The sequence below is a fragment of the Octopus bimaculoides genome, chromosome 29, assembly GCF_046866305.1.
Source record: "Octopus bimaculoides isolate indiv1 chromosome 29, ASM4686630v1, whole genome shotgun sequence".
Lineage (NCBI taxonomy): Eukaryota > Metazoa > Mollusca > Cephalopoda > Octopoda > Octopodidae > Octopus > Octopus bimaculoides.
In genome coordinates this window covers 9,846,519-9,870,844 of record NC_142956.1, presented here as the reverse complement: position 1 = coordinate 9,870,844, position 24,326 = coordinate 9,846,519, and the positions used below count along the sequence as shown (strand labels likewise).

The window sequence follows — 24,326 nt, the reverse complement described above, 5'->3', positions numbered from 1 at the left end:
GCGTGTGTTTTTATTGGCTAAACTGGCAATATGACCATCCCCAAATACAACAACATATATATATATATATATATATATATATATATATATATCTCATTATGTCATATATATTACTTTTTATAAAATATAATAAAATAGATTATTTATATATGTTTATCCATAGGCGTAGTTGTGGCTGTATGGTAAGAAGCTTCCTTTCCAACCACATGGTTCTGGGTTCAGTCCAAATGTGTGGCACCTTGGGCAAGTGTCTTGTACTATAGTCTTGGGCCAGCCTTGTAAGTGGATGTTTACCACTTCCTCAGAGATCAGTTACTCATTTTTCTGAGAGGGTAGTAGCTTATAACTGTTTATACTATACACAACCTTGGATAAAACTAAGTTGGTCTTCCCTAGTTGGGATAATATTACCTTCATTGGCTATGGAAATTACTTAATAGCTGTAAAATATGATAAGATTAATTAGGTTTATATCTTTTAATGGACACATAGAGGCAGAAAAATATAGTTTAACTACATTACCTACTTTTCACAGTAGGGCTAAAAATGTGTGTTTGCTTCACTTATCCATATGTGTATGTATGTGTGGAGAGAGAGAAAAAAAAAGAAACACAAAATTATTGCCAACCTGCAGAGCTGGGTGGGTTTTTTTTTTTTTCCCAAAATTTTAAAATTAGTCATTATATAATAACTAGTTTTAAAGAGCTGAAATTCCTCAAAGCTGACATGAGCCTCAGATTGCTTTTTGAACAAGTTTTATTATTGTCTTCAACAACTATCAAGCTTTAATACCAAAGCAATACTAAATTTTTATACATATAATTATGTATGTATGTATGTGTGTGTTTATATATATATATATATATATATGATCTTGCGTGGGTGTATGTATATATATCCTACAAATATTGGTTTAATTTCACCCCCGTCACTGCCAATATTCCAAGCTATAACATCAAACAATTCAAATTTCTTCTAATGGAAACAAGCTTGGTAACATGAACTTGATCCTTTACAAGACTGAATACCACTCCAATTATGTTTCTATCTTAACACTGTTCTGTAATTAATATGTATTTGTTAGTACCAGTATAATAAAGAATCAAGTTACTACATAAAAAAACACTGGCTGTTTCCTTCTTACACAATATCTGCATAAGTAATTATATACATATATGTGACAGGCTTCTTTCAGTTTTATCTACCAAATCCACTTACAAGGCTGGCCCCAGGCTATAGTAGAAGACACTTGCCCAAGGTGCCACACATTTGGACTGAACCCAGAACCATGTGGTTGGAAAGGAAGCTTCTTACCATACTACACCTATAGATAAACATATATAAATAATCTATTTTATTATATTTTATAAAAAGTAATATATATGACATAATGATATATATATATATATATATATATATATATATATACACACAAATATACATACATACATACATACATACAAACAATTGAAACATGTAAAAGTTTTAGATACACAATGAGGTAGGACGGTCACTGCTAGACCCATCTGGATTGACCTAGGGTTAAACAATATTATCATTTACTACATTGTTACCTCTTTCTCTTTCTCTCCAAAAGGAAACCAGGAAGATGCAACACAGTGAATTGCTCAAGAATAATGAAGAAAGTAAGAAAAAATTGGAAATTGCCCTTCAGATACAAGCAAAGAATGAACCAGAAAGGGAATCTGTTAGTTGTCTTCTTTTATTTCTGTGTGTGTGTGTGTGTGAGGTGGTATCAGAAGGTTCCCAGACTAGTTACGTTTAAAAAAAAATAACTTATTTATCTAAGTTTTAACATCTTCTCCTTCAAAATAGTCACTTTGTGCCACAATATTCCAGTCTCGGCATTTCTGCCACTTGGAATCAGTCTGAAAGTAGTTTCCTGTAAGTGAGTTGAGGATCTTCTGCGATTCACTCATGATCTGGACAACAGTGTTTAAACGGTGAAACTTGAGTTGCATTTTCATCGTGGGGAAGAGATGGAAGTCTGCAGGTGCTAAAACTGGTGAATAGGGTGGAAACGATGCCATGTTGTTTTTGGTGAGAAACTCACGTTGATGGTGCATTGTCGTAGTGAGGAATCCAGTTCTTTGTGCTGCACAGATCTGGTTGTTTTCATTGAATGTCTTCCCTTAAACACTTCAAAACATTGCAGTAGAACTCTTGATTGATGGTCTGGCCCTAAAGAACAAATTCTCAATGCACAATACCACATTTCCAGGAGTGACGTTTGTAGCACGTCTTCCAGATCGCTCATTGTCTTCCAGAGACATTCTTCCACTTTTGAATTGCCCGTGCCACTTCAAACATTGCCTTGTCACCATAAGCTTGTTGAAACAGATTCAATGCCTCTGTAGCAGACTTCCCAAGTTTAACACAAAATTTCACATTGGCTCTTCCTGTCCATAACAAAATCATTACAGCATACATGTGATAACAAAAACACAAATGAAAGTCACTGCTAGCTCTCACTCTGTATGCAATCGCGTGCTGTCATCTGTGGACACGCTACAGAACTAGTCAGGGAGGTTTTTGATGCCACCTCATGTCTGTCTGATTGTCTCTGTATACCAATATATATGTTTATCTATCCATAAATATCTGCGTGTCTGTCTATCGTTATCACCATTTTGATGAGGCAGACAAAGGTAGTTAAGCAGAGATTAATCTTAGATAAATCAAGTTACATCTACCTCTGTGTATGCTCTATCGTCTGGGCTGGCCGATGATAAGAAGGACCAATTTTATTAAATCTTTTTGCTGAGATACCTCCGCAATGACTGAGACTTGATTATTGTGGCTTGATAACTTCAATGGACACATTGGGCAACATTGCCGTGGATTTCATGGTATGCATGGAAGTTACAGATTTGGCTGTAGAAATGAGGTAGAAACAAGAATACTGGAGTTCCGTGCTTCAAATGATTTAATGACCTGGAAACCAACTAGCCACCTGATCACCTATCAATGTGGAAGGCCCATAAACAAGATGAATTACATCCTCACCAGACAACAAGATAGATAGATGCTTGTAAATCAGTCTTTGCCAGGTGAAGAATGGGTGGCAAGACTGTATAAAAGAAGAGATTGTATAAAAGAAGGGCAGTCACCTCTGTAAAGCCTGGAAAAGGGTTGAAGGGCAAAGAATGCATGACCTGGGAGAGCCATAGGGACACTAACAGTATGATAGTAATAATACTGTTGGCAGTGGGGAGAAGAGAGATGATGTGTTTGGGGAGGCTTAGGGTAGTGATGATACAGTTGACAGTGAGGAGAAGAGAGACGATGTGTTTAGGTAGGGTGTGGGAGTGGATTAAGGAGATAAATAACAGGTGTAATACATGAGGAGAAATAATTTGGTGGTCTGGGCATGGGAGGTGGTGGTGGTGGGGGCAGTGTAACATGTGGATATGGAGAATGATATTAATGGTGGTGAATGAGAAACAAGTTAGATGCTTTAACTTGTATCTTAGTAGTTAATCTGTAACAAACAACTGAGCCTCTTTTTCTTCTTCTTCTTCTTCTTATTATTATTATTATTATTACTATTATTATTATTATTATTATTACTATTATTATTATTATTACTATTATTATTATTATTATTATTATTATTATTACTATTATTATTATTATTACTATTATTATTATTATTACTATTATTATTATTATTATTATTATTATTACTATTATTATTATTATTACTATTATTATTATTATTACTATTATTATTATTATTATTATTACTATTATTATTACTATTATTATTATTATTATTGTTATTATTATTATTATTATTATTATTATTATTATTGCTATTATTATTATAATGGTAATTGTTCTCTTTGGGCATCAGTTGATGAAGGATTCAGAGGAAATGAGAGAGAAAATAAGTGCAATCCAGGGAGAGAGCCAGGAAATATTGCAGGTCATAGCAGAACGAAGGGCCAAGACTGCGGAAATTAGAGCCGTGAAGGTAAGAGGATGTTGTTTAACTCTGGCAGGCCTATAATCTAAGGTGTTCCAACTGCGACCATCCCATCTGTTATTCAGACATAGTGTATCTAGGATTGTTGTTGTTGTTATCATCATCATCATCATCATTATTATGGTGGTGGCCCGCTGGCAGAATCGTTAGCATCCTGAGCAATATGTTTAGTAGTATTTCGTCTGTCTTTATGTTCTGAGTTCAAATTCCACTGAGGTCACATTTACCTTTCATCCTTTCGGGATCAATAAATTAAGTACCAGTCAAGTACTGGGGTTGATGTGATCAACTTTCCCCATCCCCACAAATTTCAGGCCTTGTGCTTTTAGTAGAAACGATCATTATTATTATCATCATCATCATCATGCTGACGTGGCTGATGACAGCACTGCTTGACTGGCATCCGTGCTAGTGAAACGTTAAGAGCACCATCCGAGTGTGATCGTTGCCAGGGTCGCTAACTGGCTGCCATGATGGTGGCACGTAAAAAGCACCTTTCGAGCGTGATTGTTACCAGCGTTGCCTTACTGGCATGTGAAAAACAACATTTGAGCAAGGTCGTTGCCAGTGCCGCTGGACTGGTTTCTGTGCAGGTGGCATGTAAAAAAACACCATTTGAGCATGGCCGTTGCCAGTACCACCTGACTGGTACGTAAAAGCACCCACAACACCCTCAGAGTGGTTGGCGTTAGGAAGGGCATCAAGCTGTAGAAACTCAGCCAGATCAAATTGGAGCCTGGTGCAGCCATCTGGCTCTCCAGTCCTCAGTCAAACCATCCAACCCATGCCAGCATGGAAAGTGGATGCTAAACGATGATGATGATTATTATTATTATTATTATTATTATTATTATTATTATTATTATTATTAATAACTATGCAGGCTCAGACAAATTGTGAAATTGTGAAATTGAAGCAGCAGAAAGAGAAGTTGCAACAGAACATTGTTCAGTCTCCTGAGAAGACGAAGGAAAAGATGAAATCAATGAAGGAGAAGGTGGAGAAGATGAAGGAAGAGATCCAGAGGAAAGAGAGTAATTTGTCAGATTACAGCAACAAGGTGAGCAACATGAAGAACTCTGAGCACATGCAAGAGCAGACCTTACATCTCCTGCAAACCATGGAAGAGGATATGCAAAAACATGAGTGAGTCAGAGTTTTTTGCTATAGTTATGTTGTAGTTTAGCCCAGGGTTAGTCCTGATCCAGCAGACCTATGATCAGAGATGTTCCAACTCCATTCCATCTTTTATTCAGATCTATCTAGGACTACATTATCTAATGTATGATATAGTAGTTACCTCCGCCAAAGAAGGAGGTTTTTATCGACGTTGGTTTGTCCGTCTGTGTGCAAAATAACTCAAAAAGTTGTGAACAGTATTTGATGAAACTTGCAGGAAAAGTTGGTAATGACACAAGGAACATATGATGAAATTTTGGTAGTGATCCGGGAATTTTTATGGATTCTTGAAGGATTTTTCATTTGTTATATTTACTTTACATGAAGTATTACAATGTTACAGTCTTTGATTATCTCCCTTGAAAACACCCCAACTCTTCCAGGTTTTCAGGGCCTGTTTCTTTGCTCTAATGGCCCTGTCTACGGTAACATTCCACCACCACTTCACCATGCCTGCCCATATTTATTCTTGTTAAAGAAGAATAAATAGAAACTCACTGAAAGCCATCTGTGTGTGTGTATTTGTTGGACTTGTTCTCCTAATTGTTGTTGCCATCTAATTTTTATTACCATCATAATTATTCACCTGCCATGAACAGGGAAATCAAGAATGAGATTAAAGCATCTATGAAGCTGAGCGTTGTGAATTCCATGAAGTTGAAGTCATTCCAGTTACAACAGAGCGAATTGGTTGATGCCCAAGCACTCATCCAGGAGAGACTTGAAAATTTCCAGACTCAGAAGAGAATTCGTTTACGTGACTTAGATGCTCATTCTTCTGCACAAGATCAGTGAGTATTTAGTTTTATTCTTTCTTTTTACTTTCTTTCTTTCTTCCAATTCTTCTCCTTCTTCTTCTTCCAATTCTTCTTCTTCTTCTTCTTCCAATTCTTCTTCTTCTTCTTCTTCCAATTCTTCTCCTTCTTCTTCTTCCAATTCTTCTTCTTCTTCTTCTTCCAATTCTTCTTCTTCTTCTTCTTCTTCTTCTTCTTCTTCCAATTCTTCTTCCAACTCTTCTTCTTCTTCTTCTTCTTCCAATTCTTCTCCTTCTTCTTCTTCTTCTTCTTCTTCTTCCAATTCTTCTTCCAACTCTTCTTCTTCCAATTCTTCTTCCAACTCTTCTTCTTCTTCTTCTTCCAATTCTTCTTCTTCTTCCAATTCTTCTTCTTCTTCTTCTTCTTCTTCTTCTTCTTCTTCTTCTTCTTCTTCCAATTCTTCTTCTTCTTCTTCCAATTCTTCTTCTTCTTCCAATTCTTCTTCTTCTTCTTCTTCCAATTCTTCTTCTTCTTCTTCCAATTCTTCTTCCAACTCTTTTTCTTCTTCTTCTTCTTCTTCCAATTCTTCTTCTTCTTCTTCTTCCAACTCTCCTTCTGCCTCTTTCTCTGCCACCACCACCGCCGTCTTCATCATTGTCGTTGCTGCTGCAGTTGTTTTTGTTGTTGTTCGGAGCCAAATTGACTAAGACTCATTAGAGAGCTTTTAATTGGATGACACCATGTGTTTGTTGTGACTATCTGCACCAGAGTTCAAATCCTATCAAAGTCAAAATTGCCTTTCATCTTTTTGGGAACTAATTTTTAAAAATGGGGTAAAAAGAAAAAAAAAAAGCATAAGTCATGACTGTGGTTAAGAAGCTTGTTTTGTAGCCATGCGATTTCAGGTTCAGTCCCACTCCACAGCACTTTGCACATATGCCTTCTACTTTAGCTCTAGGCCAACCAATGCCTGGTGAGTAACTTTGGTGGACGGAAACTGTGTGGAAGCCCACCATGTATGTTTGTGTGTGTGAGTGTATATATATAAAAATAATAATACGAATGATATATAAGCATATGCATGTTTACATACATATATGTACATACCTACATCTTGTGTATATAGATGCATACTTACACACACACACACACACACACACACACACAGGTGCTGGCATGACTGTGTGATAAGAAGCTTGCTTCCCAACCACATGGTCCCAGGTTCAGTTCCACTTCATGGAACGTTGGGCAAGTCCAAATTCTGCTAAGGTCAATTTTGTCTTTCATTCTTTCAGAATATATGTATAAATATATATATATGTATGTGTGTGTGTGTGTCTTTGTGTCTCTGTTTGTCCCTTTTGTCACCAATTGACAACTGGTGTTGGTGTGTTTACATCCCTGTAATCTAGCAGTTCTGCAAAAGAGACTGATAGAATAAGTACTACGCGTTCTGGGGTCAATTTATTCGATTAAAAGCCATCAAAGTGGTGCTGCAGTCAAATGACTGAAACAAGAATAAAAGAATATATATATATATATATATATATATATATATATATATATATATATATATATATATATATGCCAAGTGAGATCGTTGCCAGTGCCCCTAGACTGGCTCTTGTGCGGGTGGCACATAAGATGCACCATTTTGAGCGTGGCCGTTGCCAGTACCGCCTGACTGGCCTTCGTAGGATTTCCGAGCGAGATCGTTGCCAGTGCCCCTGGACTGGCTCTTGTGCGGGTGGCACATAAAAGACACCATTTCGAGCGTAGCCGTTGCCAGTATCGCCTAACTGGCCTTCGTGCGGGTGACACGTAAAAGCACCTACTACACTCTCTGAGTGGTTGGCGTTAGGAAGGGCATCCAGCTGTAGAAACTCTGCCAAATTTAGATTGGAGCCTGGTGTTGCCATCCGGTTTCACCAGTCCTCAGTCAAATCGTCCAACCCATGCTAGCATGGAAAGCGGACGTTAAACGATGATGATGATGATAAACAAAACAAAAAATGGAACAAGAATGTAAGAGGCAACAACAAAACATCCGGACCGTCAGACGATACAAAAAAAGGACAGGAAAAAACAAGGATGGGTCATTTGGAGCTTTGTATTGTCAGTCCAGTTGCAGTTTTGGTCAAGTCAAAGTAGCACCGAATTCCTGTTTTAGGGTTGATATGTATGACCTCCCAATTGGGAAACTTTTCACTCCTAATTCTTGTTTTATGTGTTTGGGATATCAAAGAGTATTAACAACATGGTACGTGATCCAGATTTAGTAACTTTCAAAACTGTCAGTAATAACACAGGCATGATACCTATAAACTGGGTGCTACTTTTGACTCACCCTCTATATTTATATGTGCAAACTTTAGGTTAGTTAAAATATGTCTCTGATAATATAAATATAAATATGTCACTGATACTGCTTCATTTTTTCTGACCTGACTGTCTAATTGCACAAACCAGTCCATGTTGTTGACTGTGTTTTAGTTAACGCTATTGCATTTAAACCAGCCATATCCGGCCAAAACGTTCTTGTTTTATGTTAAAACTGGCCAGAACTGGTTTCTCACACCAACGCTACAATATCATTCTAAATAGTTAACAATAGGCGTAGGAGTGGCTGTGTGGTAAGTAGGCGTAGGAGTAGCTATAGGGTAAGTAGCTTGCTTACGAACCACATGGTTCCGGGTTCAATCCCACTGCGTGGCACCTTGGGCAAGTGTCTTCTACTATAGCCTCGGGCCGACCAAAGCCTTGTGAGTGGATTTGGTAGACGGAAACTGAGAGAAGCCCGTCGTATATATGTATATGTATGTGTGTTTGTGTGTCTGTGTTTGTCCCCCCAACATCGCTTGACAACCGATGCTGGTGTGTTTACGTCCCCGTAACTTAGCGGTTCGGCAAAAGAGATCGATAGAATAAGTACTAGGCCTCCAAAGAATAAGTCCTGGGGTCGATTTACTCGACTAAAGGCGGTGCTCCAGCATGGCCGCAGTCAAATGACTGAAACAAGTAAAAGAGACAGTTGCATGAAGAGGTGCTGATCTCTGATTGTTGAGGGAACATGTGGAAGGAGTAGACCCAGGTAGACGTGGCACAAAGTGGTGAGAAAGGATCTGCAGGTGTTGGGACTCACAGAGGGGATGACAGGGGAGCTAGACTCCTGGCAGTTTGTAGTGCTTGAAAAGACACGTCAAGCTAAGTAAACGCATAATTATCCTTGCATACAGGCTTGTCCCCTGCAACCCTCTCTGGCTGAACATCCCTGGTCTTGTAGGCTCGTAGGTACTGGTACCAAATAAAATGCACCCATGCTGGTGCTGCATAAAAGCACCCAGTGCACTCTGTAAAGTGGTTGGTGTTAGGAAGGGCATCCAGCTGTAGAGACCACGCCTAAACAGTTCTTCAGCTGCTCAGCTCCTGTTGAGCCATCCAGCCCACGCCAGCATGGAAAAACGGATGTTAAGTGATGGTGATTATAACTGAAAGGCTCTGATTTCCAGTCGTCCAAGTTGCTTGTTTCTGATCATCAGCTGATAAACTTAGCCTGATTTTCTTTTTGAAATATGAAATGAAAGTTTGAATGAAAAACTTGTTTTTTTTTGTTTAGAAACCTTTGCAGTTAGTAAAAAAAATATTAGTAAAAAGATCAAAAGCAGTTTCATCATTAAGATTGTAGTGTAACACTTTAGAAGTGTCATCATCATCATTTAATGTCCATTGTCCATGCTGGTATGGATTGGATGGTTTGACAGGAGGTGGCCAGCTAAAGAACTGCACCTGGTTCCATAGTCTGTTTTAACATTGTTTCTACTGCCGGATAGCCTTCCTAATGCCACCCACTTTACAGAGTGGACTGGATGCTTGTTGACACAGCATTGGCACAGCAGCTTTTTTATGTGGTGCCCTTTACATGGTGCCAGCATGGGTACTTTTAATATGTGGTACCAGCATGGATGCTTTTTACATGGTGCTGAAAATTATAAGTATCAAAATTGTCATTAAATAAAGTGAAAACTACATCAGCATGCTAACAATTCTGCCAGGTCACTACCTTTATAATAATAATAATAATAATAATGATCCTTTCCCCTATAGGCACAAGGCCTAATGATTCTGCCAACTTGCCACCTTAATAATTCTGTAGCGTGACACAAGAAGCCAGCGCCATTTTGTACGAGATCTTGCCGGCAGCCATTGCCAGGTCCAAGACAAGAGCGAGATCTCACCTACAACCATGCGTGAGACCACAGCGAGGCTCTCGTGGGCAACATCTATTTAAGGTGGTGTATTGAGCAACCCATTCTCTTCTCTCATGTTGGTGTTCATGTTGAACAACACTACAACCTAGCAGCACACGGTTGATTCTTAACCCGCTCTAACTTTACCCCTTATCTCCAGAGGTAATGTACCTCTCGTGAACGGAGCTACCGAACTATGTGCTGACATACAGATGGTTGCCAGGAGCAAACCCCGTGAAATGAGAAGCAAATAAACAACCATTGAACTGAATCCGCTTGTAAGCTTCTTCTTCTTCTTCTTCAAGTTCCAGAATCCTAAGACTACAAAAAATAATTGTAATGGGAGAAGGAGATACTCCACAGGTATCAGGAACCTTCTAGTCCCATTATAGTCCTTTCTACTGGAAGCACAAGGCCTCAAGTTTGGGGGAAAGGATTAAGTCGATTACATCAATGCCAGTGCGTAACTGGTATTTATTTCATCGACCCCAAAAGGATGAAAGGCAAAGTCAACTAAGGCAGAATAACTTGTCACCTTAATAATAATAATAATAATAATAATAATAATAATAATAATAATAATAAAAATAATTGTTAATAACAAAAAAAAATACTTTATTTTTGTTTTGTATTTTAAATCCTATATGTTTCCTGCTTTTATTTCCAATGACCACCCACATGGACACATCCCCTTTCCTGCTCTTTCTATTATCATCACCATTGTCATTGTTGTCATGGTCACCAGACAGAATAAGAGTGTTAGAGAAGCGCTGCAGAAAGCCATACAGAAGAAGGAAGAATTCTTGAAAGCGAGGCAGCTGCTACTGGACAGTTTGAAAGATTCTACATCTAAGTGCACCAAGACAACCAACACTGTCATCAAGAATTACTCAGACATTTTGCAAGAGGTGAGTTACAGAGCAAGGGGAGAGGACAAGTGTATCTTGGTGGGGGAATGAGATGTTTTGACACTGCCCGTTTGGCATTGTTGATTCAACTTATTTGACCTCAGGTGTTTTAGTGTTTCATTTGCTCTCTTTCTCTCTCTCTCTCCCTCTTTCTCTCTCTCTCCCTCTTTCTCTCTCTCTCTCCCTCTCCCTCTTTCTCTCTCACTCAGTATATCTTTTTAGCTTTTTACTTGTTTCAGCCGTTGAACTGTGGCCATGCTGGGGCTTCATCTTCAAGAGTTTTTAGTTGAATGAATCAACCCCAATACCTTTTTTTTTTAAAGCCTGGTACTTATTTTATGAGCTTCTTTTGCTGGACTGCTAAGTTACAGGAACATACACAAGTCGTCAAGTGGCGATCAGAGACAAACACTGACAGCGCGCGCACACACTACAGGCTTCTTTCAGTTTCCATCTCTCAAATCCACTCACAAGGCTTTGGTCAGCTTGAGGCTATATTAGCAGACACTTGCCCAAGGTGCCTATATATATATATATATATGACAGGCTTCTTTTGTTTTCCATCTACCAATTCCACTCACAAAGCTTTTGGTCAGCCTGAGGCTAGAGCAGAAGGCACGTGCCCAAGATGCTATGCAATGGGACTGAACCTGACACATGCAGCTGGGAAGCAAGCTTCTTACCACTCAGCTATACCTGTGCCTTGTCTATATTGCTGCATGTACCATACACTTATGTGTGTTTGTGTGTTTGCCTCCAGTGCCAAAAAGTACTGTTGCCAAAAAGTACTGTTGCCAAAGCAGGTTCCATGGTCAATCAGTTGTGCCACATTTCCACCTTCCAAACAGCTGCATCCAATCATCTCGTTCCATCTTAGAGAATAGCAGTCTTTGCTCTTTTACTCTTTGTTTTAGCCAGCTAACTGAGACAATGCTGGAGCACTGTTGAAGAATTTAACCAATTAAATACTTCCCAATTACTTTCACTTATTGTTTAGTCTGCTAAAACAGATACAGTAGCCTGATGTAATCTTCTACCTGGCTGGGTCCTGTCAAACTGTCCAACCCATGCCAGCATAGAAGATGTTAAATGAGGATGATGATGATAATGCCTACTCTGTCAATTTCTTTTTGCCAAATTGTATAGTTATCATCATCATCATCGTTTAACGTCCGCTTTCCATGCTAGCATGGGTTGGACGACTTGACTGAGGACTGGTAAAACTGGATGGCAACACCAGGCTCCAATCTAAATTTGGCAGAGTTTCTACAGCTGGATGCCCTTCCTAACGCCAACCAGTCAGAGTGTAGTAGGTGCTTTTACGTGTCACCTGCACGTTATAAGGTAAATAAATCATAGCATAATTGGCAGATCTAAATTTATTGTCCAGTTTAACATGACCACAACCTGAGTTTTGAGAGGGTGACAGTGGAACTCACAAGGGCTCTAGTGTGAAGATGTCCTCCTCCTTCCCTTTTATTTATCAGTTTTAGAGACTTTGAAAAGGGCAGGAAGTGGGAGCTGTTCTTCCACCTTTGATTAAGTTACAAGTTTGATTGCTTCATTACTTGTCTACGCAACAACCCCAAACGCATGCATAACTAGTGTTGCAGAGCAAACCCATATATGTATGCACACTCGTGAAAACACATGCGCATGCATGTGCAATGTGGCCTGGAACCCTTGTTGTCATAACTGACAGAGTACCAGTGTCCTTGAACGAAACACTTTATTTCATATTACTCCAATCCAGTCAGCTGGTAGAAATGAGTTGTACCTGTAATTCAAAGGGGCCAGCCTTGTCCCATTCTCTGTTAGTATGGAGGCATGGTTTGGTTTCCCTGGGATCTGATAAAAAAAATTCGTCAGTACTTCTCTTGATCATTCCCAGGGTACCTTGAATGGTTTTAATTTTTAATTGCTACGTCCTAGATATCTCAATCTCTAGGTCCTTATATTTTAAGAGTTTTTCAAATTCCTTTGCTGAGATGTTTCTATCAGTAGGCACTGGTATATCAGTTAACAGCCATGTTTTTGTCTTAGGTCTTTGATGATTATGTCTGGTCTGTTAGCATTTATTTACCTGTCTGTATGTATCCCATAATCTCATAGGATGGTGACATTCTCTCCGTCAGTGACTGACTCTGGATGGTGTTCATGCCAGTTCTTAGAGTGTGGAATATCATAGTTACGACATGCTCCAGTGCAAGTATTGGTCAACTGAACCATGCCTAATTTTGTATTCTGTAGGGCAAGGACTGAGCATCCGGCAACAATGTGGTCAATATTCTCAAATTTGTCATTGCAGAGTTTACACTTTGTGTCTACCTCATTATGTGCGACATTAGCTTGATAGTTCTGAGTGAGGATACTCTGATCTTGTGTGACTAAAATAAATCCTTCTGTTTCAGCTTTCAAGCCAATACTCTGCAGCCATCAATGGGTTCTTCTCAATTCTCCATCAGCTTCCACAGCTCATTTGAGGTGTTGTCCATGCAATGGCTTTTCTTGCCAGTCTTGATATTTCTTTCAAAGCCTTCTGCTAGACTTGATATCTACTATTATTTCCTGACCATTTTTGTGAAGCTTGAATGAAAATCCTCCTTCTTCAGGAGTTCTTCTGTAGGTGGGATAGCCATCAGTATCTGTTTGAGTTTCTTTTTCAAAATCCTTTGGATAATTCTGGCTGCACTTGTTCTCATCCATGCAAGGTGAGTTTGGATTTGCATTGAGTGGTCCACAGGGACTGTGAATCATGTTTTTCTTGACAATTTCAAACAGATCAAGATCCTCATCTGGATTTGGAAGTTCAGCTGAGATGAAACTATCAATATCTGTTGGCTTGATCTTGTCTTTCAGCCATACCAGAAGATGAGCATGGGGCAATTCTCTTTTCTGCCATTCAATGGAATACATGTGACATCTCTTAGCACCAAATATTTCTCCTTTGGAAGTACAATCCATAAGCTGCTCAACTCTAAGCTTGAACACGCTCACCCCTATGTTATGTCTACCTGTTGCTGACTGTCCATTAAGTAGGTTCTCTTGAAGGTGATGAAAAGATCAGGTTTCTGACACAAGTGTGTGCATCTTGAACCCTCTCATGCATGTATCTTGGACCACCAGTAAATGAAGATGGAAGAATTGCTATTTGTCCTGCATTGTGTGCATGTCCATCATTTTGTATTGCATCTCTGAGATAAATGTAAGTCCTCAGCCTTTTTTTTTTTATTCAACTTGATAAAAAGAAGCGTTTCAGATTCAATTTTGGCATGCATGTTGACAAAGAACTGATTTAACAATTGGTCAAGTCTGAGCAGATGGTTGAAGTTGTTTTACCTCAGCATGATTCTTTATGCATAAAAGTCCTGGGCTGATATCTTCTTGTTTGTCTGCAGTCCAGTGGTACCCATCAGTTCCTTGCCAAAAAAAATCAGTGGATACTGCAGAGCATCATAGGATCTGTGAGTGTCTGCAACATTTTGAAGTGTTCCATCCTGTTTCTGGAGAGCTGTGTCTCTGTTTTTGTCAAAGTCTTGTGCTACAATGAGAATGGCAACTTCATTTGTTGTAGCATTAAATCTTCTTTTATGTTCTCTAGAAGGAGTTTTTGTCTGATCTAATCATTACTTTCAAGTCCTCAGAACCTCCTCTTTGCATTGCTGACTTGAACTCCTTGACACATGAATTCTCTTGATGTAACAATTCTTCAAGATCCAGAATGATATTCGATTCCAATTCCTGGGGAATATTTCTTTTTGCATCCACCTGTTTCTAGTAATTTTCAATGAAGTAGATTCAGAGAAACTGCTTGAGCTCATTTGGAAGTGGCTGAAGAGATCCAATCCTGTGATAAACTTGACCCTTAATTTTGCAGGTTGTTTTCCATCCAGGTATTGTATCATCCTTGGCTCCAAATGAAGTCATTGAAAAATAGTTGTTGTTACTTCTGATGTGATGAAAAACATGTTTCGATTCAGCTGAGTTCCCATCCAGAAGTGATAACAATGGCTCTGGAGGAGCTAGTAGATCGTCCAGGTGTATTTTTCCTTTACTGCAACATATTCCTTCAGAGCCAGCTTTGAATTTGAAGGCATTGCAATGTTCACACTGAATGGTCATTGATCGAATAGATATATTGGGATGAATCGAATAGTCACTGTGGCAGTTGTATTGAAAAGCCAGGCTGGACAGGCTCAGAAAAGAAGCTGCACTGCTTTTGGCATGATTGTGATTATCACTAACCTGGCATATCTTTGATCAGGTGTTTCTAAAGATCCTGCTTTTCTATGATTTGCAACATCTGCCTCTCTCCTTAAGAAAGTCTGACTGTCATCTTCTGCACCTCTATATCTTCTCTTCCTAGCTGCATCTGCTTCTCTCCTTGCTTGTGCCTCCTCTGATGTCTCTGCTGCTCTTCTCTCTCTTTTCCTAAGAGTTCTGGTCTTAGTGCTTTTCCAAAGCAATTTCTATAAGAGTATGAAATGAAATTCCGCAATTCACACCATGGAACTTCAGAAACTCACTTTAACTTTGAATCAGATCTAAAATACAATCTTTGGTTTGAAAATCAAATGTGGTTTGAAAGTTCAATCTAGTCGAAAGTCTGATCAGGCCAAAAGTCCAATCAGGCCAAAAGTCCAATCAGGCCAAAAGTCCAATCAGGCCAAAAGTCCAATCAGGCCAGAAGTCCAATCAGGCCAAAAGTCCAATCAGGCCAAAAGTCTGATCAGGCCAAAAGTCCGATCAGGCCAAAAGTCCAATCAGGCCAAAAGTCCAATCAGGCCAGAAGTCCAATCAGGCCAAAAGTCCAATCAGGCCAAAAGTCCGATCAGGCCAAAAGTCCGATCAGGCCAAAAGTCCAATCAGGCCAGAAGTCCAATCAGGCCAAAAGTCCAATCAGGCCAAAAGTCTGATCAGGCCAAAAGTCCGATCAGGCCAAAAGTCCGATCAGGCCAAAAGTCCGATCAGGCCAAAAGTCCGATCAGGCCAAAAGTCCAATCAGGCCAGAAGTCCAATCAGGCCAAAAGTCCAATCAGGCCAAAAGTCCAATCAGGCCAAAAGTCTGATCAGGCCAAAAGTCCGATCAGGCCAAAAGTCCAATCAGGCCAAAAGTCCAATCAGGCCAAAAGTCCAATCAGGCCAAAAGTCCAATCAGGCCAAAAGTCTGATCAGGCCAGAAGTCCAATCAGGCCAAAAGTCTGATCAGGCCAAAAGTCCAATCAGGCCAAAAGTCCAATCAGGCCAAAAGTCCAATCAGGCCAAAAGTCCAATCAGGCCAGAAGTCCAATCAGGCCAAAAGTCCAATCAGGCCAAAAGTCCGATCAGGCCAAAAGTCCAATCAGGCCAAAAGTCCAATCAGGCCAAAAGTGAGATCAGGCCAAAAGTCCAATCAGGCCAAAAGTCTGATTGAAGATCTGATCAGGTTGAATGTCCGATCTGGGTTGAAAGTCAATTTTTTGCCAAAAGTCCTATTTGGGCTGAAATTTCGACTTCTATATTTCGTTATGACTGCTTCAATTCACAAACCCTATGGAACTTTGAAACCTCACAAACATGAAACCGCTCACATTAATTCTAGTTTTAAATGAACTGAATTGAAAATATGTCTTGAACTTACAAAGTTTGGGTATGAAATTCACAGTTCCAGTCAGTTTTCTCTGAGACAGGATATCATGTTTTATTGTAGGTAACTGTCACAAAGTTTTGGTATTAAATTCAAAAGGTTTGGTCAGTTTTCTGACACAGAATAGCTAAGGGAGGTAATTCTTGTAAACTGTTTGAAACCTCTGAGAGGCGCTTTACCTGCTAGAAATAGCAGCCCAAATGCTCTTACATCAGATCCCAATGCTGGATGTTCAAGAACTAAATGAAGATCAGATTTTCAATCCAGAGATCATCCTGATTCCAAAAAGGTACGATATGTCTATGTAGAGCAAATATAGACTGAGATACACGGGTCCCAGACAGACAGAATTTCACTTTTCTTTACATAGATATAAGGTGGTGAGCTGGCAGAATTGTTAGCACTCCAGGCAGAATGCTTAGCAGCATTTTGTCTGTCTTTACATTCTGAGTTCAAATTCCACCAAGGTTGACTTTGCCTTTCAAGCTTTCAGGGTTGATAAAATAAGTACCAGTTGAACACTGGGGTCAATGTAATCAACTCATCCCCTCTTGCAAAACTGCTGCCCTTGTGGCAAAATTTGAAACCACCATTATTATTATCATTATTTCTATTGTTTTTTCTTATTATTACAGTTGGATAAATACCATCTCTTTCTAAAGAAGAACTTGGTTGTGGATTAAGGAGGTCATTCTTAGTTTCCCTGTACCACCACTGCTACTACCATCTGTACCACCTATTTCTGAAGAAGACCAAATAAGCTGACCACTGCTACAATCACAACACCACTACCACTATATCTACTACTACTACATCAAAGACATCATTTTCAAATTGTAAATATTTCTTGATATGTGTGTGTGCTTCTGTCTATTTCTGTGTGTTTGTGTGTGTCTCTTGCACACACACACACACACACACACACACTTTCCTATATATATATATATATATATATAATCATCATCATCTTTCATACTGGCATGGGACATAAATGCTTGTGTGGGTGGAGATACATGAGTATGTATATTTGGATGGATTTTAATGAGTAGAATAAAACTGAACAGTGTAATTGTTTTTTTATTATAACATCATCATAAATTACATAATTGTTACTTGTTCCACTAACGAATACTAGTAGATTATGCAGCAATCATTACATGGATGATAGCATAACACTGAAGTGTTAGATTTTCAGAAGAAAACAGTAATTCAATCTGGTTTTATTTACCAATGTCAATTAGTTGGTAGTTCTAGATAGAACTGCGAAAAAACTTAAGAGAGTGATCTTTTTACAGAAGATTATTTTTTATTTTATCAGTGAAATAGAGAGAGAGAAAGAAGTAATGAAGGGTATTTTAGTCAGGATGTCTTGGGGAAAAAAAGAAAATCAAATCCCTAAGCTATCTTAGTTAACAATGATAAATGGTTTAGGTCAGTGGTGCTTAACCCTTTTTTTTATTTGTGAACCCCTTTAATGCCTATTTTATTCTGGTGAAGCCTTATAGCCATTATATGTTTTAAATGTAGTTTTATAATTGTTTCTTTCAAAATTCCTATTTTGTTTTTCACACATTAAGTTGGTCTGTGTAAAACATTAGAAAAAGAAACCTAGCTGTTTCCTGCAATACATACACCTAAAACAAGTGCCCTGGCACATGCAAGGACATTCGAGCGAGATCGTTGCCAGTGCCGCTGGACTGGCTTCCGAGCAGGTGGCACATAAAAGACACCATTTTGAGTGTGGCTGTTGCCAGTATCACCCGACTGGCCTTCGTGCCGGTGGCACGTAAAAGCACCCACTACACTCTCGGAGTAGTTGGCGTTAGGAAGGGCATCCAGCTGTAGAAACTCTGCCAAATCAGATTGGAGCCTGGTGTAGCCATCTGGTTTCACCAGTCCTCAGTCAAATCGTCCAACCCATGCTAGCATGGAAAGCAGACGTTAAACGATGATGATGATGATGACCCTTAATATACTACTGTAAATCCCCAATTTGCTATTTTGCTATTTTACTTGCATAGACCTCCTTTGATTATTATTTTATTCTGGTGGATCCCCATAGCCATTCAGTGTTTAAAAGCTAGTTTTATAGACACTCCTTTCAAAATAACTGTTTTGTTTTTCACATGTTCACTTGTGTAGGTTTGTAAATAGTTCTCTTTGAGAGAATGTGTTTCAGTGGCTGGAAACATGTTGAAAGATGGAAAACATTATCTTTTCTTTTATCTTTTATCGTTTTACTTCTTTCAGTCATTTGAATGCAGCCATGCTGGAGCAGTGCTTTGAAGGGTTTTAGTTGACCAAATGAACCACAGAACTTATTTCTTTTAAAACTGGGCACTTATTTTATCGGTCTATTTTATCAAACTGCTAAGTTACTGGAACGGAAGCACACCAGCACTGGTTGTCAAGTGGCGGTTGGGGGACAAATACAGATACAAACACACACACACACACACACACATATGTACATGTATATATGTGACTGGCTTCTTTCAGTTTCCATCGACCAAATCCATTCACAAAGCTTTGGTCAGCCTGAGACTGCAATAGAAGACACTAGCCCAAAATGCCATGCAGTGGGGCTGAAGCCAGAACCATGTGATTGTGAAGCAAACTTCTTACTACATAGCCACACCTCAGAAAGAAACCTAGCTGTTTCTTGCTATAAGAAAGTAAGTAGAATAGCTATCTGGCAAGCAAAGGGTGAGGCTGTCCTCTCAACCACTATGCTGCTGGTTGACAAACTCTGGTGATAATATTACTCCATTCCTCCCAATCCATGGTGCTGGCCTTAGCATGCTTGAGGTTGAAGCACTGTGACTTCTAGTCTTCCTTAATTTGGTTCACCCATGTCTTCTTTGGTGCATTGCACTGGATTCTCCAGTGAGTGAGGCACTGCTACGACAAAGCTGCTCATCCTGCAGATGTGGCCAAACCATCAGCCTCTCCCACCAGACTTGGTTTCCAATGGTCACTGTTGCTGGCATTGTTCTTGGATGTTCTTGTAGTTCTTTTACTTGTTTCAGTCATTTGACTGTGGCCATGCTGGAGCACCACGTTAGAAGGTTTTAGTTGAAGAAATCGATCCCAGAACTTATTCTTTGTAAACCTAGTATTTATTCTATCAGTCTCTTTAGCCGAACTGCTAAGTTATGAGGGCATAAACATACCAGCAGTGGAAGTCATGCAATGGTGGGGCAGGGACAAACACAGACACACACATAAATATATATATATATATATATATATATATATATATAAGACTGGCTTCTTTCAGTTTTCATCCACCAGATCCACTCACATGGCTTTGGTTGGCCAGAAGCTGTAGTAGACAACACTAGCCCAAGGTGCCACACAGTGGAACTGCAGCCAGAACCATGTGGTTGGGAAGCAAGCTTCTTACCACACAACCATGCCTGCACCTATGATAAATATATCCAAAGCAAAGTTTTGTCATGGGCCACTAAAATACTACCATGGACCCCAGTTGAGAACCGCTTGGTGTTAGTTGTGTTAGGATTGTTAGGAGCTTGGTTAGTGAAAGGCAACTTTATGTGCTTACACACTCAAGCAAACATGCAAGCACATTCACACTCTTATACATACATATATAACTTTTAATTTTTCTACCCGCTACCACATGTGTATATATATATATGCACACATCTATGAAAGGCAGCTTAAGCTTAAATATGTGTTCCCATATATATTCATATCTATCTCTACACAATCATATACACATGCACCTAACTCAAAAAAATAATGATAATGAAATATAAAATATAGCTGCAACTTCAATGCTTGTTATCTATTCTAGTTCAAATAAAACTAAAAGATTTGGCCATTAATCTATATATCTGGAACTGATGTGCATCTTTACTCACATCATTTTAGTTAAGAGGATAAATGTATATAAACATATAATACAATAATAATGAAGGAATTTACAGGCATGAGTATTATTTTTTTTTTTTTTTGATGAGGATGAAGTAATTTTCAACCATTATTATTTGAAACAGTTCTATATTTAAGAGATGGGGAATTATGTACATTATTTACATTTTGACAGATATTTGTCCTCATCTTGTTTGTTGTTAACACAGCATTTCGGTTGATATACCCTCCAGCCTTCATCAGGAGTCTTGGGGAAATTTCAAACCTGGGCATAGGGCTTAGTGGTTAAGAGCGTGGGCTACTAACCCCAAGATTCCAAGTTTGATTCCAGGCATTGACCATAATAATAATAATAGTTATAATAATAATAATAATAATAATAATAATAATAATAATAATAATAATAATAATAATAATAATAATAAGAGCAGCAGCATCGAAAAATACTTTAAGGATGAGAACCCAGGTTTGAAATTTCCCCCCAAGGCACCTGATGAAGGCTGGAGAGTACATCAGCCGAAACATTGTGTTAACAACAAACAAGATGAGGACAAATATCTGTCAAATGTAAATAATGTAAATTATTATTTAAAGTTTCTATATTCTTGTAGTAACTGGTTATATGTAATAAGCTTAGTGTCAATCGAAAGAATATACTCAACTATTTACTATTTTACCTTGGCAGAATTCATCATCATCATTGTCATTACCATCATCATCTTTATTTAATGTCTGCTTTCCATGCTGGCATGGGTTGAACAGTTTGTTTAGAGCTGGGGAGCTGCATCAGGTTCCAGTCATGTTTTGGCTTGGTTTCTACAGTTGGATGCTCTTCCTAATGCTAGCCGTGTTACAGAGTGGTATGGGTACTTTTTTCGTGGCATTGGCACTGATGCATTTTACAAGGCACCAGTACGAACAGGGTTACTGAGTAACTGGCAAAAGAAAAATCATCCGTGTTTTAGGTTGGAATCCTTAAGAGTCACTACAAGTGGTTGATGTTAGGAAGGGCTGCCAGTTGTAGAAATCAGGCCAAACCAGGCTGGAGCTCTGTGCAGTTCTCTGGCTTACCAACTTCTCTTAAACCATTCACCTCATCAGCATTGAAAATGGGCGTTAAATGGTGATGTTGATGATAATCGTGTGTGTGTGACTGTGCTTGTTTTCATGTGGGGTTCCTGTATGCATGTATTTATATTTATATCTGTATTTCTGTATATCTACATGTGCACATAAATGCATGTACATGTGTGTTAGTGTGTATCTAGATATGTATGTATATCTATATATCTACATATATATGTATATGTGTGTGTATGTACGAGTGTATATATATATATATATATATATATATATATATATATATATATATATATATATACAAAATGGCTGATAGCTAGTAAGGTGAGACACACATAAGAAAGAAGGAAACAAAGGACCACTGATGAGGTCACAGAAGTGTGACGAAAGAACTCTGGCCGAAATAAGATTAAGATTAATGTAATATAAAGCTGAAGCAAATTAACACCAAATATACAGTGCGTGTGTTTTTATTGGCTAAACTGGCAATATGACCATCCCCAAGTACAACAACATATATATATATATATATATATATATATATATATATATTCATTTAATGTCTGTGTTCCATATTGGCATGAGTTGGATGGTTTGACAGGAACTGGCCAGCCAGGTAGATGTCCAGATACCAGTTGTCTGTTTTGGCAGGGTTTCTACAGCTGGATGATCTTCCTAATGCCAACCACTTTACAGAGTGTGCCGGGTGCTTTATACAGACACGAGTGTGTTTACAAGCCTGTATAGATGGATGACCATGATTTTACTTAGCTTGACGTATCTTATCAAGTACAGCAAATTGCCACATCTCCTGATCCCTTGTCATTTCCTCAGTGAGGCCCAGCGTCTGAAGATCCTTTCTCACCACTTCATCCCATGTTTTTCTGAGTCTACCACTTCCACAATTAGAGCTCGGCACTTCTTTACACAGCTGTCCTCATCCATCTGCATCACATGACCAAACCAGTGCAGGCTTCTCTCTTACACATAACATCTAATGCCTCTTATACCCAGTTTTCCACTTCAGTCACTTACACTCTGTCATGCATGCACACAGACATTACCCATCCAGCTTCATTACTCATGCTAGCTTCATTTCTTTCAAGCCTTCGCAAGTCTTCTGTAGTCAAAGTCCATGTTTCACTGCCATGTAACATAGCTGTACGTACAGAGGCCTCATGCAATCTACCTTTCACTCTGAGGGAGGGGTCTTTAGTTACGAACAAAGGTAGAACCTTTCTAAACTTTGCCCAGCCTGTTCATATTCTAGCAACTTACACTTTCAGAACTACCTCCTCCACTGCTAACTTGGTCACCTAGGTAACAGAGGTTTTCTACTAATTCTAATGATAACCCCAAGCATTTGAGGGAGTCTATTGCTTGTGTATTATTAGTGCTTATTGTACCCACACATCTGCCACACACAAAGACTATTTTCTCTGTTAACCTTCCTGTGATATTGCTATACCTCTTAGGTGTCCAAAGCTTGCACTGGGTACAAAGTAAGGAGTTTCCACCAACACCCTTCTTACATACCAAGCAGCACCTTCTCTCTGAAGGGACTTGTGATTTGTCTGTTTTCTTACTTACTAGGACTCTTGTTTTTGCTAAATTAACTCTAAGGACCTTAAATTTCAGGCCTTGTTTCCACGCCTGAAATTTCTTCTCTTGGTCAGGTAGTGATTCAGCTATAAGAACAAGGTCATCAGTGTAGAGAAGCTTCCAGGGGCAACCCAGTCTTGAATTCCTCTGCTAAGGCCTGGAGAACTAAAATAAATAAGAGGTTGGCTGAGAACTGACCCCTGATGAACTACCTGTACACTGAATCCATTGCTATACTCATTGCCAACCTTCACCTTACCTGTAGCATCCCTGTACATGGCTTGTACAGCTCTCACCAACCACTCATCTATCCCTAGCTTCTGCATTGACCATCACATAAGGGAAGTGAGGACCCTGTGAAAGGCTTTCTCCATGTCAACAAAAGCCAAGTACAGAGGTTTATTTTTGGCTGGGTACTTCTCCTGCAGTTGCCTAACCATGAATATAACATCAGTTGTACTTCTACTTCGCACAAATCTAAACTGCATCTCATTCAGGCTAACTCTCTTCCTAATTAATTGAGCTATGACCCTTTCTGTGACTTTCATCACCTGGCCCAGTAATATGATGCCTCTTTAATTATTTCTGTCTAAGACATCACCTTTGCCATTGTAGCAGCTGACTATAATGCTGCTACACCAGTCATTGGGTATGACCCTCTCATGGACAACCTGATTAGCTATACAGGTAACTAGGCCACATCCCACTCCAGCAGATATTTCAAGTATCTCAGCGGTGAAAATTAATGGTCCACGAGCTTTCCCTGCCTTCATATCCTTAATTGCTTTATCTACCAAACTACTGTCGATTTGGATAGTTGGTCCCTTAGTTGGGTCTCCATTTGGCAGACTTTCCTTGTCTGCATATAAGTACATCTCTACATTGCTCCCCAGTTCTGTGCTCACTGTTTCATTGCTGTACAGTTGTCCCCCCACCCACTTTTTCTAGACACCCACATTTCACTAGTCACTGCATTCCCCACCTCCACACACTTTGCATTCATGTGAAGTCCCTACACCCTAT

The 24,326-nt window shown here is 39.1% G+C and overlaps 1 protein-coding gene across 1 annotated transcript in view; it reads left to right on the top strand.

Moving 5' to 3' along the window:
* Positions 1-17,541, top strand: part of LOC106877232 (uncharacterized) — a 50,418-nt gene extending 32,877 nt beyond the window's left edge. The window contains exons 7-12 of the mRNA XM_089345515.1: positions 1,598-1,708; positions 3,878-3,997; positions 4,893-5,155; positions 5,788-5,979; positions 10,936-11,098; positions 17,360-17,541. Of these exons, the coding sequence (XP_089201641.1) occupies positions 1,598-1,708; positions 3,878-3,997; positions 4,893-5,155; positions 5,788-5,979; positions 10,936-11,098; positions 17,360-17,407 (897 nt within the window). The 3' untranslated portion in view covers positions 17,408-17,541. The remainder of the gene's footprint in view (positions 1-1,597; positions 1,709-3,877; positions 3,998-4,892; positions 5,156-5,787; positions 5,980-10,935; positions 11,099-17,359) is intronic.
* Positions 17,542-24,326: the final 6,785 nt, after the last annotated feature.